This window comes from Lampetra planeri, chromosome 15 (assembly GCF_965212315.1).
Source record: "Lampetra planeri chromosome 15, kcLamPlan1.2.h2, whole genome shotgun sequence".
NCBI lineage: Eukaryota > Metazoa > Chordata > Hyperoartia > Petromyzontiformes > Petromyzontidae > Lampetra > Lampetra planeri.
This window is the reverse complement of record NC_136121.1, coordinates 7,844,748-7,865,731: the sequence shown is the minus strand read 5'-3', so window position 1 is coordinate 7,865,731 and position 20,984 is coordinate 7,844,748. Positions and strand designations below refer to the sequence as shown.

General features: G+C 39.4%; 1 protein-coding gene across 1 annotated transcript; it reads left to right on the top strand.

Moving 5' to 3' along the window:
- The first annotated feature begins 280 nt into the window (after window positions 1-280).
- On the top strand, window positions 281-13,955 carry ANKRD46 (ankyrin repeat domain 46). The gene is made up of 3 exons (XM_078600961.1): window positions 281-685; window positions 3,839-4,006; window positions 13,075-13,955. The coding sequence occupies exons 1-3, from the start codon at window positions 375-377 to the stop codon at window positions 13,280-13,282; spliced, it is 687 nt and encodes a 228-aa protein (XP_078457087.1). The 5' UTR covers window positions 281-374; the 3' UTR covers window positions 13,283-13,955.
- Window positions 13,956-20,984: the final 7,029 nt, after the last annotated feature.

Below are 20,984 nucleotides of genomic sequence, written 5' to 3'. Positions count from 1 at the left end.
ACAACAAGCAACCGTGAGCCGCGTCTCGCGACCCATACCTCGAGCTGTGAGACCTCCCACCTGGACCCCCTCCCGTTCCACACAACACCACACACCACCACAACGTTGAAAGCGGCCAGAGCGACATTCAGTGACTAACAGTGGCGCACGTTGATAAATAATTAACCCGCAACTTGAATCGCTGGAAGAAGAAGAAGCATAAGAAAAGAAAACATCAACATCGGCGCAACAATGCGTTTACTTCACCTATCGTCATAACATCGCCGTAACGAAAACAAAAAAGGAGGGGGTGGGGGGGGTAGCGTTCCCACCGTGTGCTGTGATTATTCCGTGTAGGAAGTATCATCATTGTGTTGGTGTATTTAGCATCGTGAATGGCGTACGTGCTGGTGGCCGACGCGGGCCCTCTGGCCTCCCCGCTGCTGCGGGCCTGTGCCCAGGGCGACGCGGCGGCCGCTCGCCGCATGCTCGAGAGCGGCTCGGACCCCTGCGCGCCCGACGCCCGCGGCCGCACTCCGCTGCATCTCGCCGCGGCCCGGGGTCACCTGCCCGTGTGCCGCCTCCTGCTGCGGCACGGGGTCGACCTGGCGGCCACCGACGCGCAGGGCAACACGGCGCTGCACCTGTGCGGACACGGGGACACCGTGCGCTTCCTCGTGGCCAGCGGGCTCAGGCCGGACCTCGGGTACAGGGGTTGGAAGGGAGATGTTGATGGGAGAGGGAGGGCAAATGTCGTGGTGGTGGTGCTGTTGATTATCTCTTCAGCACACCGGTGGGCTAAAGAAGTGAATTGTTTTGTCCTTTGAAAAACGTGACACATTTTTTTACTGTTTGGCCGTGTCGGGTGGTGGAGGGTTACGACACATTTATAAATAACGCGATCTGACCCAAAAACCTATACTATGAATATTATGGGTAGTGGTGGTGGTGTTGAAGGTGCTGGTGAGGTTGAGTTGTATAGTGAGTGTCGTGATGGTTGAGTGTGGGGTGGGCGGGTGTGAGAAGTGCCTGGTGCGGTGTGTTAACATCGCCACTGGGGGAGACAAAGGCGGCCGGGCGTGGTGTTGGACACCCACCCCCTAGTGTGGCCGTACCGGCGTTTATAGTGCATAGGTGCCACTCGCTAACAGTACTTGCCCCAACAGTCTGTTAAGGCTATACGGGGAATCTTTTGTGAGAATGTTGTGCGTGGTAGTGGTGAAGGTGGTGCTAATGAGGATGGATGGTGGTGTGGGTTAATGATGGTGATATGGAAGGTGTGGTGGTGACGCGTGGCGGTGAAGACGACGATGATGGTGGTGGGTATTGTAATGCTGTGTTGTGGGTGGTGTATGTGAGGTTGGGTTTGGTGGCGAGTCATGTAACAGTATTATTGAGTGCTGTCATGTTGAGGGTTCTGGTGGTAAGGGTGGACCCCCGGGGGTCAGGATAGTGGTAAAGGGGGGTGGTGGTGAGTGCTGTGGTGGTGAGGCTACAGAAGGTTAGGGTGGTGGTAATGAGGGTAGTGGTCAGTGCTGTGGTGTAACTGCCATGGCAGTTGTGGTGGAGATGGAGGACATGAGAGTGTTGGTGAGGGTGGCATCACAGTGGTGAGTGGCATGGTAGTGAAAGTGGTGGTGAGTGGAGAGGTGTTTGTAATGGTGAGGGTGGAGGTGTCGGTAAGAATAAAGCGGAGGTGATGAGGGTGAATGTAGTTTAGGGCTGGTCATTGTAGAGGTTAAGCTGTTGGTAGTGATGATGGAGGTTGTGGTATTGGTGGCAGTAAATGTATGTATGTTGAACTTCTTTCGCACCGTACGTAGTCAACCGTGCTAATCGGAGGTGCTGGGAGTGGTGAGAGTGGTTGATGCTGGTTGTGGTTAGCTGGTGGTGGCAGATGCATTGCTTGGAGTCGGAGGTGGTGGTGGTGAAGCTGCTGGAGTTGATTGTGGAAGTGGTAGAAGCTGCTTGAGGTGGAGGTGTTTTGGTTGTGGTGGAGCTGTTACAGGTGTGGTTAGTGGTTGAGTGTCTAAATGTGGTGGTAGTGGTTGTATTGGAGCCACTGGTGATAGTGGTGTTGTCATTTAGTTTATCGTGGTAGTTATGGTGGATTTGCCGGAGGGAGCTAGGTGGTATTTGCGGTTGCTGAAAGTGGTTACAGAGGAGTTATTGGTTGTGGGGCTGCATTTGGAGGGTGTATTTTTTTTAGCAATATTTAGCTTTAGGAGCAATATTTTAAATGCCTGAGATTAATCACCACAGATATTATTGGAAACTCTTTTATTTGGGTTATTCTTCAATAATATGCTTTATTAGATTAACATTGATTCATGCAGTTATTGATGGGATTATGGTTTGGAAATTGAGATTGCATTTAAATCAAATTGTTTGTGCCCTGAACTTTAATATATTTGACCATGTCACTGCTCCTTATTTAAAAATAATAGCAATTAATTGAGTCGTTTTCTTATGAACATGCGGCGTAGGCTGTAAGGAGTAGTGGTGTAAAATGTATTCCCCCTCCAATTCAGTGAGCTTTGCTTTCTTCAAGCATCGTGTTTGTTTAGTATTGTCGTGTTTGTAATGGCCTTGTGGTTGCAGGGATCACTGGAGCATATAAAATATATAAAGCAAAAACATCCATTCTTATGCGAGTGCATATGTTGTGACTTCAATAATCCATTATAATTGATGGCTCGGTGCATCTTTGGATTTCCTTTTAAAATGTGCGTTTGACTGAAGCATGTGATGCTGCTGTGTGACAGACATTAAACTGCACAGCAGGACACCTTTTCGAAGGCTACCAAGATGGCTTTTGTGTCTGCTTCTAGACATTATAGGTCCCGCTTTGCCAGTTACGAGGGAAGCATATGTTGTACTCATCTTTGCTATGATAACTTAAAATGTTCACCCCTTGTGATATTTCCCAGTAATGATATGTACATAATTATCATTTTCTTTAATGTGCATCGGAGAATGTTTGAACCTAATGTGTCATGCCAGACTATCTAAAATAGATGATTACTCCGTGTCCCCACCAGGGCTACGCTGTAAGGGTGCGCTCTCATCTCGCTTGAACATCGTGCCACAATCAATATATGTGTGTGAAGATGACAAGTCTTGTGACATGTGAACCTCTGGCGTCTCATTATCTCCAGAACCGCCCCATTATCCAGGCGCACTGCGTAATTACTCAAGGCTGTATATTTTCATTTCTCCGGCCATGAACTTGGTTGTGCTGTTGAGTTGCTATTAATTTCCACAGTGCCAGCAACTATCCATATTCACTTTGTCATTCTGCTTGGAAACAAGCTTATTGTATGGACATTGCAATCACAAAGGCACGCTTTTATCATCCAGATTTTAGTTTTCTATTTCATAGTGTTTCTTGTGCTAACGATATTGCAATGTACGGTGCATTTTTTTAAGCGTATGGTCCATCATGATTGTTGTTGTCTATTCTGGACGTGCATAATTGTACATACGTTTCTTATCTTTCTGATTCTGGTTGTGCTGTTGAGTTGCTATTAATTTCCACAGTGCCAGCAACTATCCATAATATTCACCTAATTTAGTGTCTCCAACAACATCTGCTCTCAAATGTGGACGCTCCTTTTGATTGTGCCTGATGTCTGATCCAGCCACGATACTCCCTATTGGCATAGGGCCACTCATTATGCATAAAGGAGGATGCATATAACAGTGGCACGGAGTACAGTGTCTGCTTTGAAGAATTGTTTGTCTGTTTTTCACTTTAACGCCCCTACGTTATTTAGTGCGACACTGTGCTGCTGAATATTGATGTGCTGTGGCGATGGGCATTGAGTGATTTTTTTTGTTCTTTTTTTTCTGCACACAGCAACCACCAGGGTGCCACCCCACTGGTCCTGGCTCGGAGACGTGGAGTGTGCAAAGAGGTGCTCCGTCTCTTGGAGTCTCTGGAGGAGCAAGAGGGGAAGGGGCTAGCTGCTGGCACGCCACCCACCATGGGGAGCATGGGAGCCATTTCACTCGCCGAGAACGAAGGGTACGGCTCGTGTGTGCAGATAAACAAGCATTTTAAGTTGCCGATTGTGCCGGAAAAAATATGAGAAGGCCAGTCATTTGACTGCATGCTCACAATACTGGCCACATTACAAATTGCATCAGGTAATGCACGTGTAATCAGGGATGTCTCTGTTTGGACACAATGGTACTTATTTTATGTTGAAATTATTTGGTCCTTGTGCACAGATATCCATTCTAATTGTTTTCATTGTACATCATTAAAAGTACTATCGGAGGTTCAGCTTAAAAAATAGCAATTTACCGTATTTTCCCGCATATAGCCCGCATACGCATATAACCCGCAGACGCATATACCCTGCAAAAATAGCGTTTTGTGTTAAACAAATTTCAGATAGTCCACATCGTCATATACCCCGCATGCATTCATATCTTTAACGTCGTTACCGCAGCTTAATTCCATCATATTAATACAAAGTTTACATTTTTAATACATTCCACTATCAATAACATTCATATAACGTGCACAAAGAAAACAAACTAACTGGAAACGAGCGAACTTAAAACAGTAAATAAGTAATTAAAGTAAATATCCAATAAATAAGTAGCACATAACTGGTAGATAAGTAAGTAAGCGTACTATTAGGCTTACCAGCATTCGAACTCATCATATTATAGCTACTGGACCGGTAGTTACCCCTGTACAGTTTCAGCACTGGTAGATTGTGCACTGCGCAGACAATAGCGGCACTATGGTAATGTCATTGTCTCCTGGCAACAAAGCCATTGGAAGTTTGAAACAAAGCTCATGGTCGCGACTGTTTAGTGCTCAGCCAATAGCAGCGATCTAAGGGACTCGGCAATTATGATTCCGCGTCTGGTAGACGCTTTTTAAGGCCCTTCCCATTGCACAATGTAAACATTGTACGAACAATTCGAATAATTTAAAACGTGATAAGATAACATGTGCAATTTTAATATTAGTGGTTTATTCAGCAGTGCTTTAGTCAAAGGTAAGTGTTGCATAGTGGATAGTCCTACCATGAACAAATTAAACGAGTTATGACATGTCACACGTGTAAAATATTTTTGGGATAGCCCGCATCTCCATATACCCCGCAGGGTCTTGTTTTGTTTGTAAAAAGTGGTATACCCCGCGGGTTATATGAGGGAAAATACGATATATATGTATCGCGTACAAAGACTGCCTATATAGCAACTCTAGAGATGGCTTTATGCATGCATACTAACCTAGATGAGGCTTATAACTTCTCAACTGGCTTCATAAGAAGCCACCATTATTTTGGATGGTGGTGCCATTTTTATCCCAATATGCAGGGTGCTTAAAATTTGTTTGAACACTTGTGAGGATATGCAACAATATACCACAAGAAATGTGCCTCCGGGCTCTAGAGACCACCTGGAGAAGCTATTAACATACATGTGTTATCATGTTACAGTATATTATCCGTTGTTTTCCCATTAAAAATGATAGTCCCATATAAGTGTTAACATATTTTGTTAAGCACCCTGTACATAAGGTCTGATTTAGTTGCTTACAAAGGCAGGGCACTTTAACAATTATTTGAATTCCCAAAAAGGAACAACGGTTTGTGAGGTGTAAGAAGGGCACTTGAAAGAGGAGAGGGCCTGGGCATAAGCCCAGCTGGCAACCCTCTCCTGCATGTGTTTCTCTCCAGTGATTGCGCATTATGATGTGATTTTCATTTTTAACCCTGACATCCACTTTCTGACTGAAAAATTTACTCCTGACCTTCTAAAAAATATATATATAAAGTGTCATCATTTTTACAAAACCACCACTTCGGGATTTTGCACAGATTTTTGTTCGATTGTCCACTCCTCTCTTTTGGCAGCTGCATTTCCATTTCGTGTCTATAACCGTTTTTGTTTCCAAAACATGAAACCTCTGTAATGTTTTGTTTGGCCTGAGGTTATGCCAGTATTTTTTTTTTCAAACTCATGGTAATATTATGCTGTTTCTTTGTAATACTTTAAACTCTACTCACTTGTTTTGAACATCTTAGGCTCGAAACGCAAGATACACAGTGGTATTCACCAAAGTTTAAGCCATATATACCTATTTTAAATGAATGGTAGCCTGAATGAATATATAATGGAAAGTAAATGTAATTTAATTGGCAATCTCTTTAATGTACTTTAAGCTAAAACTTGTGTAATATTTAACAGCCTAAAATGTAATCTTATTCAAGACATTTTGGAAAAATCGTGCAAGGAATGTTAATTGGTTTGGCTGTTTCAGGTAAAATGAATTAAGTAAAGTATTTCATATATGGTAGTACATGTGATTAGGGTTTAATTTGTAATAGGTATTTTGAACAACTTTATAAATCTTCTCTTGGTTCACTCCTTGAATGTTACATAGCCTCATCACTGCATATTTAGAAAAACAAAACCAAATAATATCAAGGTAATTTTTTGTTACACGTTTTGCTGCTGTGGTTTGTAACTTTAATATAAAAGTCAAAATTGTATCACTGCACCACATTTAGAAACTGCTGTTATGCGAGCCATATACTGGAAATTAAAATAAAAACCATAATAGGTACTTGGTGAAGAAATTGTCCTTGTAGTAATGAGGTTCCTAGTACAATCACTCCTCGCTTAACATCAGCCCCTTTAACGTTTCGCTGCAACCTCACCGATGAATCACTACCCATTTAAGCATTTAACGTTGTGTGGTATCGCTCTAACGTCGCTGCTGGTGGGCAACTAATTTCCATGGCTGCATGCCACGTGCATTGCAAGGCGACACACGCTACTGGCCCAGTGTATATCTACGCGGCCAGACTACTGCAAGTCCTCGCTTTCTTGGGCTACATGGGTGAGCAAAATGATACAGTATGCGGAATTATAAAGTACGGGGCGGCGTACCCTCATCTCGGTTAATTTTAGTGATGTCATCGCCACTTCGTAGCGAATGGCGGTTATTGTTGTGAATGGGGTGGCACAGTGGTTGGTGAGCTGTGCATACAAACCCGGCAAAGACCCAAGTTTAATTCCTGCCCACAACCACCACTATCAACATCAGTGGCAGCGATTATCTCAATCATGTCCTGGGCCTCCCATAGTTCGACTCAGCCCCAAATGAATACCTGGTGTGGTGTGTATTAAACGTCGCCACTTGGGAGACAAAGGTGGCCGGGCGTGCGTGATGCTGGCCCACCCGCCTCCTCGTGTGCCGTGCCGGCCTTCACAAGTGCTACTCGCTAATAGCACTTGCCACTAGTCTGTTAAAGGCTACAGGGGGGTCTTTGGTACAGTGATTAGTGCACTGTGCTACGAACCCAGCTGACCTGAGATGAATTCTCCCAAAAAATTAACTCGACACATTCGTCAATGATCCACATTGTGTGTGGCCTGAAAAGAAAACTATAAAATCGGCGACGTTTCGGGCAATGGCCCTTCATAGCACACACGGGTGAGTGTTAACCTAAACTAACCTTTTCTCTACTTCTAGCAACGGTTAATCAGTAGTGTTATTAGTTTTTACATTAAATGTATATGTTAAGAATGTTTATCATATTCTTAAGTGTGATAGGAAATTTCACAGGAACATGACCTCCCCTATTTGCATTGTTTCTTATGGGAAAGTAGGCTTTGCTTCACGTTGCTTCACTTAACGTTGCTTCAATTTAAGTCACATTTTCCAGGAATGCAACCCCGACGTTAAGCCTGTAGGTTATGTGTTGGTTAGAAGCAGCAGCAGTACACATTCCTGGGATTTGTTCAGGGTGCTTGCAACCATAGATGCCAGTTACTGTTTGCATATTGTATTTCACATATCTACAGGAATGCTTCGAACCTGTATTGGAAATGCATATAAGGTGATATGCAATATTACATTTTGTCCAATTATCATATTAATGGTATAAATTAAGTTGTGTTTATTAAAGAATTAAAAGGTTAAAATTAGTCCTCTTGAAATTATTACACAGTAGACACATTCTCTTTAAACAAATTGTTTTCAATGGATGTATAACGTTTTGTAGCTAATAATTAGTTTAGTAAATTATTAATTTTGCTGCGTATGCATGTTGTATGTTCAGGAAGTGCTGAATTATTAATACAAAAAACTCTAGGCGAGTTTAACATAACCATAAATTAAGGAAAATATGAAGAAGTGCTGTCAAAATGACACCATAAAATGTCATTAAATCTACATTTTAAGCTTTGGTTATAAAAATTAATATGAATGCTCTAAAATAATTATAGGCATATTGTTTATGCATAAACAAAACGAGTTTATTACAACAGTGATCATTGTTTTCTCACTAACTTGCATTTGCCCATTCTAAGATTTTCCATGCATACATTTTGAAGGACATTTTTTTGCCAGAGGCAGCACTAAATAACAAATATCCTCTTGGGATGTGAAACAATTACTTTAATGGTCTGAATATTTAAGGTAATTAAAACATAATTATAACAAAGAAATCAATGTATGGAAAAGCATACAGGTATCTAATTTTTTTAAATTAAACTATTGTATAAATATACGTGAGCAGGTTTAATAAATAGTACATCATTTTAGCACTTACCCATTCATGTGAACAAATTCGTATCCTACTTGTAATGAAATAATTAATCTTTAGTTTCTCCACGTTAAACCTGACACTGAACATTGTCATGGCCGTGTAGCCGTTGGGTGGGTTACGATAATCATATTTTACAAGACATGTTAGCATGGGGAAAGTTCGTACACTTTTTAGTGTCTTAATCGACAATAATGGCAGTGTTGTATTATGACTTGTTTTTTTACGTTTTTATATTGCTTTTATCCCCATGACTTAAGTATCATGAATGTTATATTCAAATATTTATTAAATTATATTGATTCTATTACATTTATCTTTAAACTTTTAATGTCCTCATTGTTAAAGGTAGTTTAATGATAGCCTCAAAATACAATGTCTACCAAATATTTTCAATGTATATTGTATATAGTTCTGCACAGTGTAAATACCATACCCTTTATTTTCACTGGCTGAAAATATTGGTTGACAGCTATGTAATATATGTGTATCCTGCTGATAGACTAAAGATCTTACATATAAATTGGTGGTCATACTTATTTTAAATGCAAAAGGCTGAGTGTACAAGATGATTTTATGGCAGTCCATTGCAATCCATTTGTCTTCTCCAAAACAGATTTTCTGTTATATATATTCTTGAAGTAGGTAATTTATGGCACCAGTGAGTATCGATTTATGAAGGTGTCCCTTGTGCCCGAGGCTTATTGTTGGCTAGCTGGCTTTAATGTCTGATTGCTTTGTTCTTTGGGTGGCCAGTGAGAAAGTGTGTTTGCTACGTTTGGTGCGAAATAAGTTTTGCATGCATACTTATGTGAGGTCAGGCAGTTGAGTATTTTTGTATGTAACTTAGCCCCGACACTAGGGTGCATCTATGATTACAGAGTATAATGATGGAGCAGTCCCCACAGATTGGTAAAATAAACAATGAAAAAGTTAGCAGATATAGAGAATGGATCACATAGCTCCACATAAAGCAAGGGGGTAAACAAAATTAGACTTTTAGGCAAAATATTAACTTGTTTTCATATAAACAACACCCAATTTTGGGCAAAATATTAACATGTTTTCATACAAACAACACCCAATTTTAGGCAAAATATTAACATGTTTTCATACAAACAACACCCACGTCGAAAAGACAAATAATGTATGAAAAAATATTACAGATTATGAATGAAAAAATATTAGAGATTACACTTGTGGCTTTACTGTTAGTTTTTGGTTGTGATTGGAAATTTAATTGAAAATTGTTCCTGAAAAATAATGACAGGTGAAATTATATGGATATTACAATATTTAGATCTCTAAGCGAAGCTCACTTACTATATTGATTCTTGTAATGGCATATGGAAATGAACAAGATTAAAATAGCACCGACTTTCCACTAAGTCACACTCACTTTTGTGTATTCAGCATATGTACATAATTATTTATGAATGCATTAAGTTCATAGGCAGATTTTATATTTTGTGTTCACTATCAGTTTTTGTTCTAAATACAATAATTTCAGATATTAGTATACAACGTAGATGTACAAGAGTACGCATGTGATGTTGGTAATTAAATGCCATAAATGCCCCTGCTGACTTGAGTAAAGCCTCTCTTTTAGCGCGTGTGATTATGGAGTATTGTGAACTGTGTTGTAAACAATGTCTCGAAGCCATGTCACATAACACTGCTCTCTTCTTGAGCTTTTGCAGTACAGTCGACCTGTGTGGATGTGTTCTGTTCATTTTGAATGCCGATTAGGCACGTCATGTATTTCTCTATGTAAATGCAATCATCCGAGCAATGAAAATTGCATACACTGATTTTTCAGATTGGTGGCATCTCGGTGAAATGAGTGTGTCACCTTTGTTTTCATAATGCAGTCTTGTGTAGGCGGCTGCTGGGTGTTTATATGTTTAATTGAAGACGCCAAGATAGCCTTAATTCGCAAGAGTGATCTGGGTCATCAAAATGCCAAAAGGACAACAATGAAGGAAAATAGAAATAGAAACAAAAACAACTGTCACTTGAGTGCTCTAAAATAGTGCACAAACATAAATCATTGCAGAGTAATAATTTCTCTGGAGCCTAATATGGCTGGGGCAGAGTACAATTACCAATTAGGTTACAGAAATAATGAACAGTTATTGGATGAAAATTGCAAGTGAGGTTATCAAAGAATTGACAGTTTAGCTTCAAATGTTGATTTACATGGGAGAGTAATGGAAGACATTTCTAAAGCGATGGAATTTCGGGTGTTTGGGATATGAACAGAGAATGACTGCTTGATTTAATACACGTTAATGTTGTGGGGCATCTAATATTTCAAGGGCTTTGGTTCTGAATAAACACTTTGGATAGGTAAAGGACAGAGTTATGTGCGTATGGATTATAGAATAATAGGTCCAATGAATCTCCCGAGTTGAACGTGGTTGATAACCAGCCTTTGAGTAAAGATCACAGTGTTGAGTGGAGTAATATGTAAGATGAAGCATAACGCTGAATAAAAGATAGACTTTTGCAAATTCAATGTCGTTTTAAAGGTTGATTTGTATATGATGTCAGTATAGTCTAGAATATGCATAAAGGTAGTAGCTTTTAAATGTCTTGGTGGAGAAGATGAGAAACGTATCTGATTCCCAGCATTTCAGTAATCCCAGTTTAATTATCACCTGGTTAAGCAAAATAAAGTTCAAGCCTGATCCACTGCTTATTATTGTAGAGTTCGAATGGTCCATGTTGTTTTTTTTATATGCAAAATTTAACACAGCCTACAAGCAACCTTTGCTTATAAGTTACATTGCTTTAAGCAGATTGCAAAACTTGATATTGAGATGCATCATTTTATAAATCTGCTCCAGTCATACCCTGATTTATGTCTCACCCTTTTTACATCGATTCGCAAATAAGTCGTCACTTTATTAATACCCCTACCTGATTTGCATCGCCTCAACCGACACTGAAGTCGCTGACCGCATTGTCCGTCCTGTCTCGTTATCCGTCGCCTCTTAGCCTTCGCCTCCACCACCTACCCTGTAAATCTCATTAATTGACGCCGTTTCGATATTCATCTTACCACTATTCAGGAACGCATCCCCGGCGTAAACCGGGGTATTACTGTATTCTACAAATGTCATGGTTGGATGTTTCCTGTGGAATGAGAGAGCAGCTGGGGGTGAGGAAAAAGTAGCATTTCGCAAATATATGTCCTTTAAGCAGAGTCAATCGAAGCAGCTTTAATGGCATCTGTGGATACAGTACTTTGGAAATGGGGAGAAAATCACTTTAACAGCAGGAAATGGGGCCCACCAGAGTGAAGGCCACACTGAATTTAATCTGCCTTTTGTATACATCGATACTTTGCATATGCTGTCATCTGCTTCGCTTTAATGGCACATTTCTGGATTCTTGATATTTTTCATTCTCTGTTGGATCCTGAATATAGGATTACCAAATGTTTTACACCTCACTTGATGATTAAGACACCCCTACAAACAGATCCTTCTATAAAACTCTTTACCACACAGTAGTTGATTTTATAAAAAATATATATTTCATTCTGCTGATTACTTTTTGGAAGGTAAAACGTTATGGTTAAAGTTTAATTGACTAAGAATGGGTGTACCACTGGACATGTATAAATTCGATAAACAAATGCAGATAAGTATGCATGCACGTTGAACTTCTTTCAAACCGTAAGTAGCCAACCGTGCTAATCGCAGTGAAACATTCCACACAAGCCAGTCACATGAGCCTCAGAGGATTGTTTATTCTGTCTGAAGTTATACCTTTAGCTATGCCACCTTTTAAATTCACTGCAGTAAATTAACAATGCAACTTTAGCCATGATGTGAAGCTGTCTGTTTAATCATGGGACCTCCTTTGCAGTACCAAAATATGAGAAAATGTTTTCCCCTTTTTTCTGGCAACAAAACAGGTGTTTTAACATCTTAACACCTGTTTTGTTGCCAGAAAAAAGGGGGAAAACCTTTTCCTCACGTCTGTTTAATGTTACAAGGCAAGATAATAGTTCATCACATTTGTTTCAGAGCATTAAGTTATAATCTTAAGTAATTTTTTAATGTTAAAATGAAAGTCGGACAACACCACGCTAAAAAGTATGCATAACATGTCTTAGATCAGGGGTCGGCAACCAAAACAAAAAGATACATAAAAAAAATTTGGTTAATAAAAAAATGCAATATATGTGAATAACGTCACAAAAAGTCCTTAATGAGCCACATACGGCTCCGGAGCCTCAGGTTGTCGACCGCTGCCCATGGTGAACTGGACTTCCATGGTCAGGGGTCGGCAACCAAAATAACAAGAAGAGCCATTATTTTCGAATTTCAAGAGCCACACTGCAGTCCTTAAACGAGCCGCATGCGGCTCCAGAGCCGCAGGTTGTTGACCCCTGTCTTAGATATGTTTTGTGAAAGTCTGCATGTGTCTGTGTGTGTGCCAGCACTTGTGGCAACAGTCTGTTAAGGCTATCCTGGGGGATCTTTGTCTTTATTTTTGCCAGGGTAATGGAGAGCCTGCTGAACCCAGGCGTTCTACGCGAGGAAGGAGTGCTGTCCAGCGTGCGCTCCACCTGGCGTGAAGTCGTGGCTGACCTCGGCCTTGGCAAAGTCCTGATGCTTATCCTGGCCATTGCCCTGCTATCACTTGGCGTCGCCTACTACGTGAGCTCTGTGCTGCCGTACAACGTGGGCCACGAGATCCTGCACTAACCAAGCTCGCTGCCATTCTGAGTATTCATTTTGACGTCCAAGGCTGAGAGAGCCATTGAGGCATTCTGCAAGGACTCATTAAAACAACACCCTGACGAGACATTGTTTAAGCCAAACCTTGTTTGAAAATGTTTTCCTTAAATTTTGTTCATAAATGTACATTGGGTTCTAAATGGCTCTGTGGTCCAACCAATGAGAAGAAATTGTTTATTTTGAGAAAAATAAATTAAGTTAGTTCTTTGCAGGCCTTATTCTATAACCATCAGAAGGCACTGATCTATACTAAAATGTGGTCCAGAATATTAGTTACATCTAATGGTATCGTGGAAGTAGTAAATGGCTTCGTGGGTTAAACCCCTGCATGGTTATTACTTTTCCAAGTGTCACTGTGTCCCAAATGTATGTTCCCATCAAGGGAAGAATAATATAAACTCGCTGTGAAGTAGTAATTTCACAGCACAGAAGTTGACGATATAATGCGGTGATATAACATTTGTTCAATTTCATCATGAGACACTTTCCAAATGGTGAGCAGAAGGTATGAAGCTAATGCAGCAGTGTTCTCAACCACATTTCGAAATGCGATCATTATAAAAATGCAGCATTGCAAAATTGGTTGGAGTATGACATTATTGATCTCATAAATAAAAGAAAATTCACTGAATACAAGGAGCCACTGCCAGGTGGAAGAATCGCTTTGGGAAATGTCATAATTTACACAACTATCTTCTGAACTTATTTTTAGAAATATGAAATGAGGTAGGCTATGGCCTCAACTGCCTTACACCATTTTTTTTTTACAATGCACCATGACAAATGTGAACATACAGAATTCCTGTCTCCCAGAAACGTCGACAAGGCTGCCATGTTTTTTTCCTGCAGAAAACGAGATGGCTCGAGTTTGAAATGTTTTCAAGCCATAAGTACTTGAAATTCCTTTCCACTGTACAATTTAATCTGGCAGGCGTTGAGTTTATCCCAATAAATCACTGTAAAGGTTGTCAACGTCAAGTTGATGCCCTACGAATAAGTGAAAAAAATACAATAAGCCCAAGAAGTAAATCACACTTGTGGTTTTTTTTGGGGTTCTTTTATCCTCATAATATGTTGGGCTGTAGCACAATAAAAAAAATGTGCTTAAAGACATCATGCAAGTCAACTCGCATCAACAAGTTTGACTAATGGCGAGCATTTGTAGGCGGTGGCACTGCGGCAGACTTGAGAGTGGGCAGCTTTCGTGATCAAGCTGTCGGTCTGCGTTTAGCGTGCGAGCACTTGATGTAATGTCAGGAGGTATAATTAAACATTCCTGGGTAAGAAAGTGTTGGGAGGATTTGTCAAACCTACGGCTACTGTGGATAGAATTTCCAATTCCACGTGTACTTTGGAAAGTCATGTGTTGCTACTTGTTTTTTTTGCTACTTTGAAGTTTCCATGAAAACTGAAAAAGAATACATCCAGTACCATTTCAGGAATTGTCACATGGAGGCATTGTGCCAGCTGTGTGTTCTTGTTAGTTTCTGACAACAATCATGTGTTGCTAAACAGCAGAATACATGCCAAAAAACTGACTGCAGCATGTTCTGATGGTCAGCACTCAAACAGGGACACCAAATCATCGATCAAAATGAGGTTTGGTTACTATCATCGTTTCCATCAAGATTCTTTCAGATTGCGCTCATGGGAAAGGCTTGGATAAAATCAGAATGCTTACTAATGGGACATCTTATGATACTTCCTCTTGGTGACTGCTGTTTGCCATCGAGAGAATGTTATTTGCTTTCCTGGCAGTAAACTTCATTGCAAATGAGAACACTGGAAAAATCCATTCACCTTCTTTAACCACCCCTTTACAAGTCAGATGATTACATGTTTTGTGCCATCTGCTTGGAACTATTATTTTGTGATAAATACTAAAACGTCTCAAAGCCGGACTAATTAGGGGAGAGTATTTTTCTGGTGAGGTCGGGATTTCTATTATAATGCCAATAATTTATATTTAGCAATTTAACTACATATCAATTTAATTGAACCATAATTAACACCTAATACATTAATGAACACTGAAGAACTATTAAAAATATCAAATGTGTGCGATTTTATGAGAATTCCGAAATCACTTGTGTACAGTTTAAATCCAGTACACCATCACCATGAAACACAGGTGGAAACTGGGGTGAGGGAAGGACTGAAGAGACCTTCTGATGGACCGGTTTTACCACGTGGCCCGGTGATGACATTGTGCTCTGAATTTTTTTACATACATTTTCTAAAATAAATGTTTAATTATTTAAACTTCAATTTTTTAAGAAATGTAAATGTATTTAATTCATGTATGAAAATAATGTCCAACAGAGGGTATTAAATCGTCACCGGACGACAATGTGGTAGACTGAGGCATTGATTGCAGAATCCCATATCCTACCACGTGCACCCCAATTAGCACGCAAATAATGTTCCAGTTGGAGGTTTTAGTTTATTTAATTTGATTATTTTATTTATTTTCAAGTAGCGACTTGGCTCATGCTGAATTCTGGCTGACTTAAACTGGCTTTGGGAGGTTTTGCTGTAAATATCACAATGATGACATGACGGATAGTGTTGCAAACATTAGGTCGACAGTTACTAAACAAAGTCGTTTTTCTGCCTTATTGTTTTGTGCCAGTATTTTTAAGAAGAATATCTTATACTTTTATGCAATTCTGGGTGATTCATTTACCTGCTTGTTCTTACATCACTAAATTGACAACACATTTTAAATACAGTAATATATTTATCGTCTTAATCAATAAGTTAACTGAAATTAGATTCGCTATGTGTTAGCTATTCTTATTTACTTGTTCTTTGAGCAAAGTTTGTTTTTATTCACCGGATAGTCATTTGAAATCTATATTTTTAAATAATTTTGGTTGGCAAATTTTCTTTGCTAAAAATATTCACGTGAAAATAAATAATAATTAAATCTTAGCTTGGTAGTTTGTGCATCAATGTGCACAACTTGTATTGCTTTTTAGTCTACTACTGTCAACTTAAATATTTAGTTTTGCACATTTAAACTGGTACTGTAGCCACACTGTATTATGTTGCATATCTTAATGCATTAGCAGGGCTTGTAAAATATTGGTTTTCCCCCAAATAATTCGTCTTTGTTAATGAATTAATATGTATAGGCGCGGATTGATATTATTAATGTTCGCTAGTCCAATGGATTGTTTTTTATTTTTACATATTTAATATCCACCTATATATTTTTTTTGCTACAGATGCTTCTGTATTTCGCTCATTCCCTACACAGCCATTGACGACCTAAGTGGTTCATTGTAATTATTTTCGTAGGTTTATCAAGCACACGTCGGGGAATGGGTTCAGTTAATGAAATTATTAAATGCTAAATTATTGCACAACAGCCCATTTTGTGCAACACCTTTTGGGAGGGTGTAAAGGACCAAAAGGGCCTTTTAGTATTTGCTCGCGAAAATGATAATGGATGCCCCCGAAAGCACCATCGTCATAATACATGCACCTTGGGAAACATTTGTATTCCACCTCCTTGGGTTCCAAAACAACAATTGAATTAAAACAATGGCAATGATATAAAGCTAGACTTTAATGTAAACAACTGGAATAGCTACATCTGATTAATTTGCGTCACTCGTGGACTGTATACATCAATTTGGATTTTTACTGTTCCTTACACAATGGACTTTTGTTCCAGTTTTTGGTTCTTTGTATCCACACTGTTATTTCTACATGTATGTATGTTGAAGTTCCACCGGACGTAGCCTACCGTGCAAATCGGAGTTGTGGGCGGACAACAAACTAAACACAAAAAAGCAGTTCTGATGCAACAAATTATGTAAATTGGATGTTAGGTGTTTTAACATTTTGCAGTTAATGAGGCGGCACAGCAGCCGAGAGGCAGTTGACAAAGGAGGGACGTAATTCTTGCCCATTGAATCACTCCAGACCCCCCCCCCCCATCGTGCATCCAATGTGCATGCTCCATACACGATGCACATCGTGTGCACGTGTTGTGGAAGGGCACGGCAAGCCAGGTTGAGCCCCCTCGGTATGTCCTTTAACACCCATCTGGCTGTGCCACTTGTACAATGCTATTAATGCTTATAATTAAAACATTGTTGTCTTTACTATTTTAATGATTTGCCTCATTGAGTATTGTGGGTACCATTGGGCTGTTTTTATTTGATTTCGAGGTTGCATTTTCATTTAAGAAATGTTTTTAAATGCTTTATAATGTTTGTAACGTTTTCAGTGTCTTGCATTTCACCCTCCCCCTGCCAGAAGTTCTTTTCAATTGATGATGACACCACGTCGTCGGGACATTTTTTTAAATAACATTTTTAAAAATTACATTTTTTGAATTGGAAGAAATTTATTTCAGTTAAATCATAGCTCGCACTTTTACTCGACAGCAGTGTATGGACCAAATGTTTTCTACTGGTCAATGAGATAATTTTATATGGATTTTTTGGGTAATTCAGAAACATTTTAGTGGCAATGTTACGTGGGTTGAAATGTATTTTGTTTCCTTGGGGAAAATGTAATTGTATTTTATGGCTTTTGTGTGTTAGTCATTTTTTTGGTTGTAATGGGAAAAAAGAGAACCATTCCAGCATTAACTCCCCAATGGCTTGATCATATGCACCTTGTTCTATTTTGGAATACAGCCCAGACAACTGGAATTGGTATGCAGCTTCTCACAGACAGTGATGGTGCGTAAGTTTAACGATTCAGACTTTAAAACACTGCCCGTAAAATGTTGGAAAATTAAACCGTTGAAAGATTTCTTTGAAATGCTGAAAAGGGTTTGAGTTTTCATTCACTGTGATGTCCCATCTAAGCCACATGCACAGTGATATGCCCACCTACATAATAATTGCCATACATATTTGGAAGCCAATGGGCAAATAGTGCAAGCATATATCAATAGTGGACTGTTGCGACAGACAGCGTAAACAGGCTCGCACTGAATCGCTGACATTCCATGAACAGCAACTTTGTTCCCTGGTAAAATTGTATATTGGTAACATGTTCAAGTGTCGGTTGTTAAACTATGTACCGATGGTGTTTTGTAAAGTAAACAATGTTGAGAGAACTGGGTTGTGTTTCTCTTTCGTGGCATTGTGCTAAAATGTCTTAGCTAAAAGCAGTTTGTCCTCCGTAACCATCCTCTCCCACAAATGCATTTCTTTGCAGTGTTATCCAGATGTGTAGTGTGACGGTAGTTTTATTTTTGAGTGTTGAAAAACCTCATCAATATTTACAAAAAAATGTATCAATCCACTATGGGATGAAGGCCTTCCTATGCTGCCAGTTGTGAACGTCGTTTGACCATACTTCACCTTGCTGGTCATTGTAGGTTGAAGTCGGGGACCCAGGGTCTTTTCACATATCACTTGCCACTGAGTTTCGCCAAGGCCGGGAATAGAACTTTGGTCCCTGGGTTGAAAGTGCTTTGCACTCATCGCTGCGACACTGCTGCATTCTATTAAACTCATTGATAATCTATAAATAATGACAATTTTTCTAGTTATATGAATTTGTGTAATTGCATTAACATTTTTTTGGAAACAATTTGAAACATTTTACATTATTGTATTGTTTATTGTCATGGCTTAGAAATGTTCCTGCAGTGCCACAATGATTTCATGCATTCCTGTAGATGTATTACAATAAACTATATAATTGTCTTTCCCTGAAGTTTTATCTTTATTTACTTAAACTTGCACCCAAATAGTGCCATATATTTCCAGCTATTTTTCTATTAAGTTATCAACAATTCGTATGGCTGTTTTAAATTCTTGTTTGGTGCCTTTTTAAAGTGTTACAGTATATTTTAATGACATTTTTATGCAACTTCACACTGCTGATACCAATTTGTGTTTATACCCAGAGTTCAATTAAATATGTATTTTGCGTAAAATAATTTTTCTAAAGAATTTACATGTAAAATGTATAACGGATAATAAGATGGTAATTTTATTTAGTTTTTCGAATGTTATGCGTCTTGGTACCAAAATGCACATGTGATGGATAAATGCACGGTTGGCATATGCACATTACAGTTCTGTGCAGTGATTTACAGAAAGTCCCCTTAAATAAATTTAAAGCTGATGCGGTAATCAAGTTTTTCTCCCTCAAACAAATAACGTTGCATTTTAGCTGTGTCACAGCTGGCTGCAGCTGGAGTCTTGCTGTTCTAAAGGAGGATAACCCCATTTGGTAGGTGGTAGCTTCACTAAAGGTTTTAAGCTGCTTGCAACCACCGCAAAAAAAGAATGCCACAGCAAGGGACGTACAATATGCATTTGGAATTTTAAAAACGTACAACGACCAGGCAGATTTAATGAAAGGAAAATCAAACCAGTGTGGTCTAATTATTTTATGCCACAATTTTGCATGAAAGAAGCAGTTGATATGAAGTGACTGGGTTCTACTGTATACTGTTTTGTCATGATTGAAGGTTTTGGCACAGTGCAGCCAATAAACTGCAGGGAACCAGTTTTTTTTAAGGACAATTTGTATTCTTTGAGCTTTTACACTTGTGGGTGCATACATGCATGATTGAAGAAGATCGACTGAGTGGTCATGCTTCTTATTACCCAAACTGTTAATGTAACCTTGCCCATAAAGGCGTTCGAGTGCCTTTTCAAGTCTGGACTGGAGTTTAATTTGGATTGTTGGAAGAGTCAGTTATGCTTTAATACATGTCCTTAAAAGTTCCTATCAGGATGTCCTGTGCTTGACGTTCTGAACTGGAGCCAACTCAATGGCAGTATCTTCCAATACGACTGCCTTCCAAGATATGGTCTTACCAACACAAACATGAGCTTGTTCGTTCATATTTCACTATTTATTTCAGTTTGTGGTAGCTTTAGAGCAGCAAAGGCAATGTACTGGGTAATCCAACGATCAAAACATGGGCTGTGGTAAGCCAAGGTGAAGACTGCACTGAACATGTTGTGCATTAAGCATACCGAGCAGTGGTTCAGTCTTTCCTTTCCATATAATCCAATACATTTTTCCACAGCCACCATTCGGAGAGTGAATTGTTTCACTTTCTCAATGGGAATCCTTGTTCGCAAGTCAAATTTATCCCGATGGCCATTTTATGGATGATAATGTTTTTGATGAAGTAATGGAGACACCATTGCATAGAAATCTTTTTTATTCTGATTTGTTCAGGTTCGTTAATACAATTCCTAAATGATATAAAACAATTAATTTTCTACAGTTGCCAAGTTGTGCCAACCAATTGACACTCACCTTGTGCGTTGTCTTGTTACAAATTCATTGTAATGCCTGCCCAGGAATGTGCAGTATTAGCAGACTTGAACATGCGGACATATCTTCCATACATCATGCCTCTCGGTTAGTGTACATTAAAAATACATTTCAAATCACTGGTGAAAATTCTTCTCAATTCAATGCGTTGTTAATGCATTTCAGCTGTCATAATATGCTCCGAAATAAGATCGTCAAGTAGTATGTACCAGTAATTATGATAGGCAGTTTTATCCAGTTCAAATTAATCTTGCTTAACCAGATGAGCACTAACGAGACCAGGAAAGTCTCAAATGCAAAAGTCACCAGCGTAGCGATATTAATGTATAGCTGTGCAATGCAAAGGTTATGCCTTCAGGGTTTTTTAAGTTGATTGTGTTTTTATTGATCTTCAAAA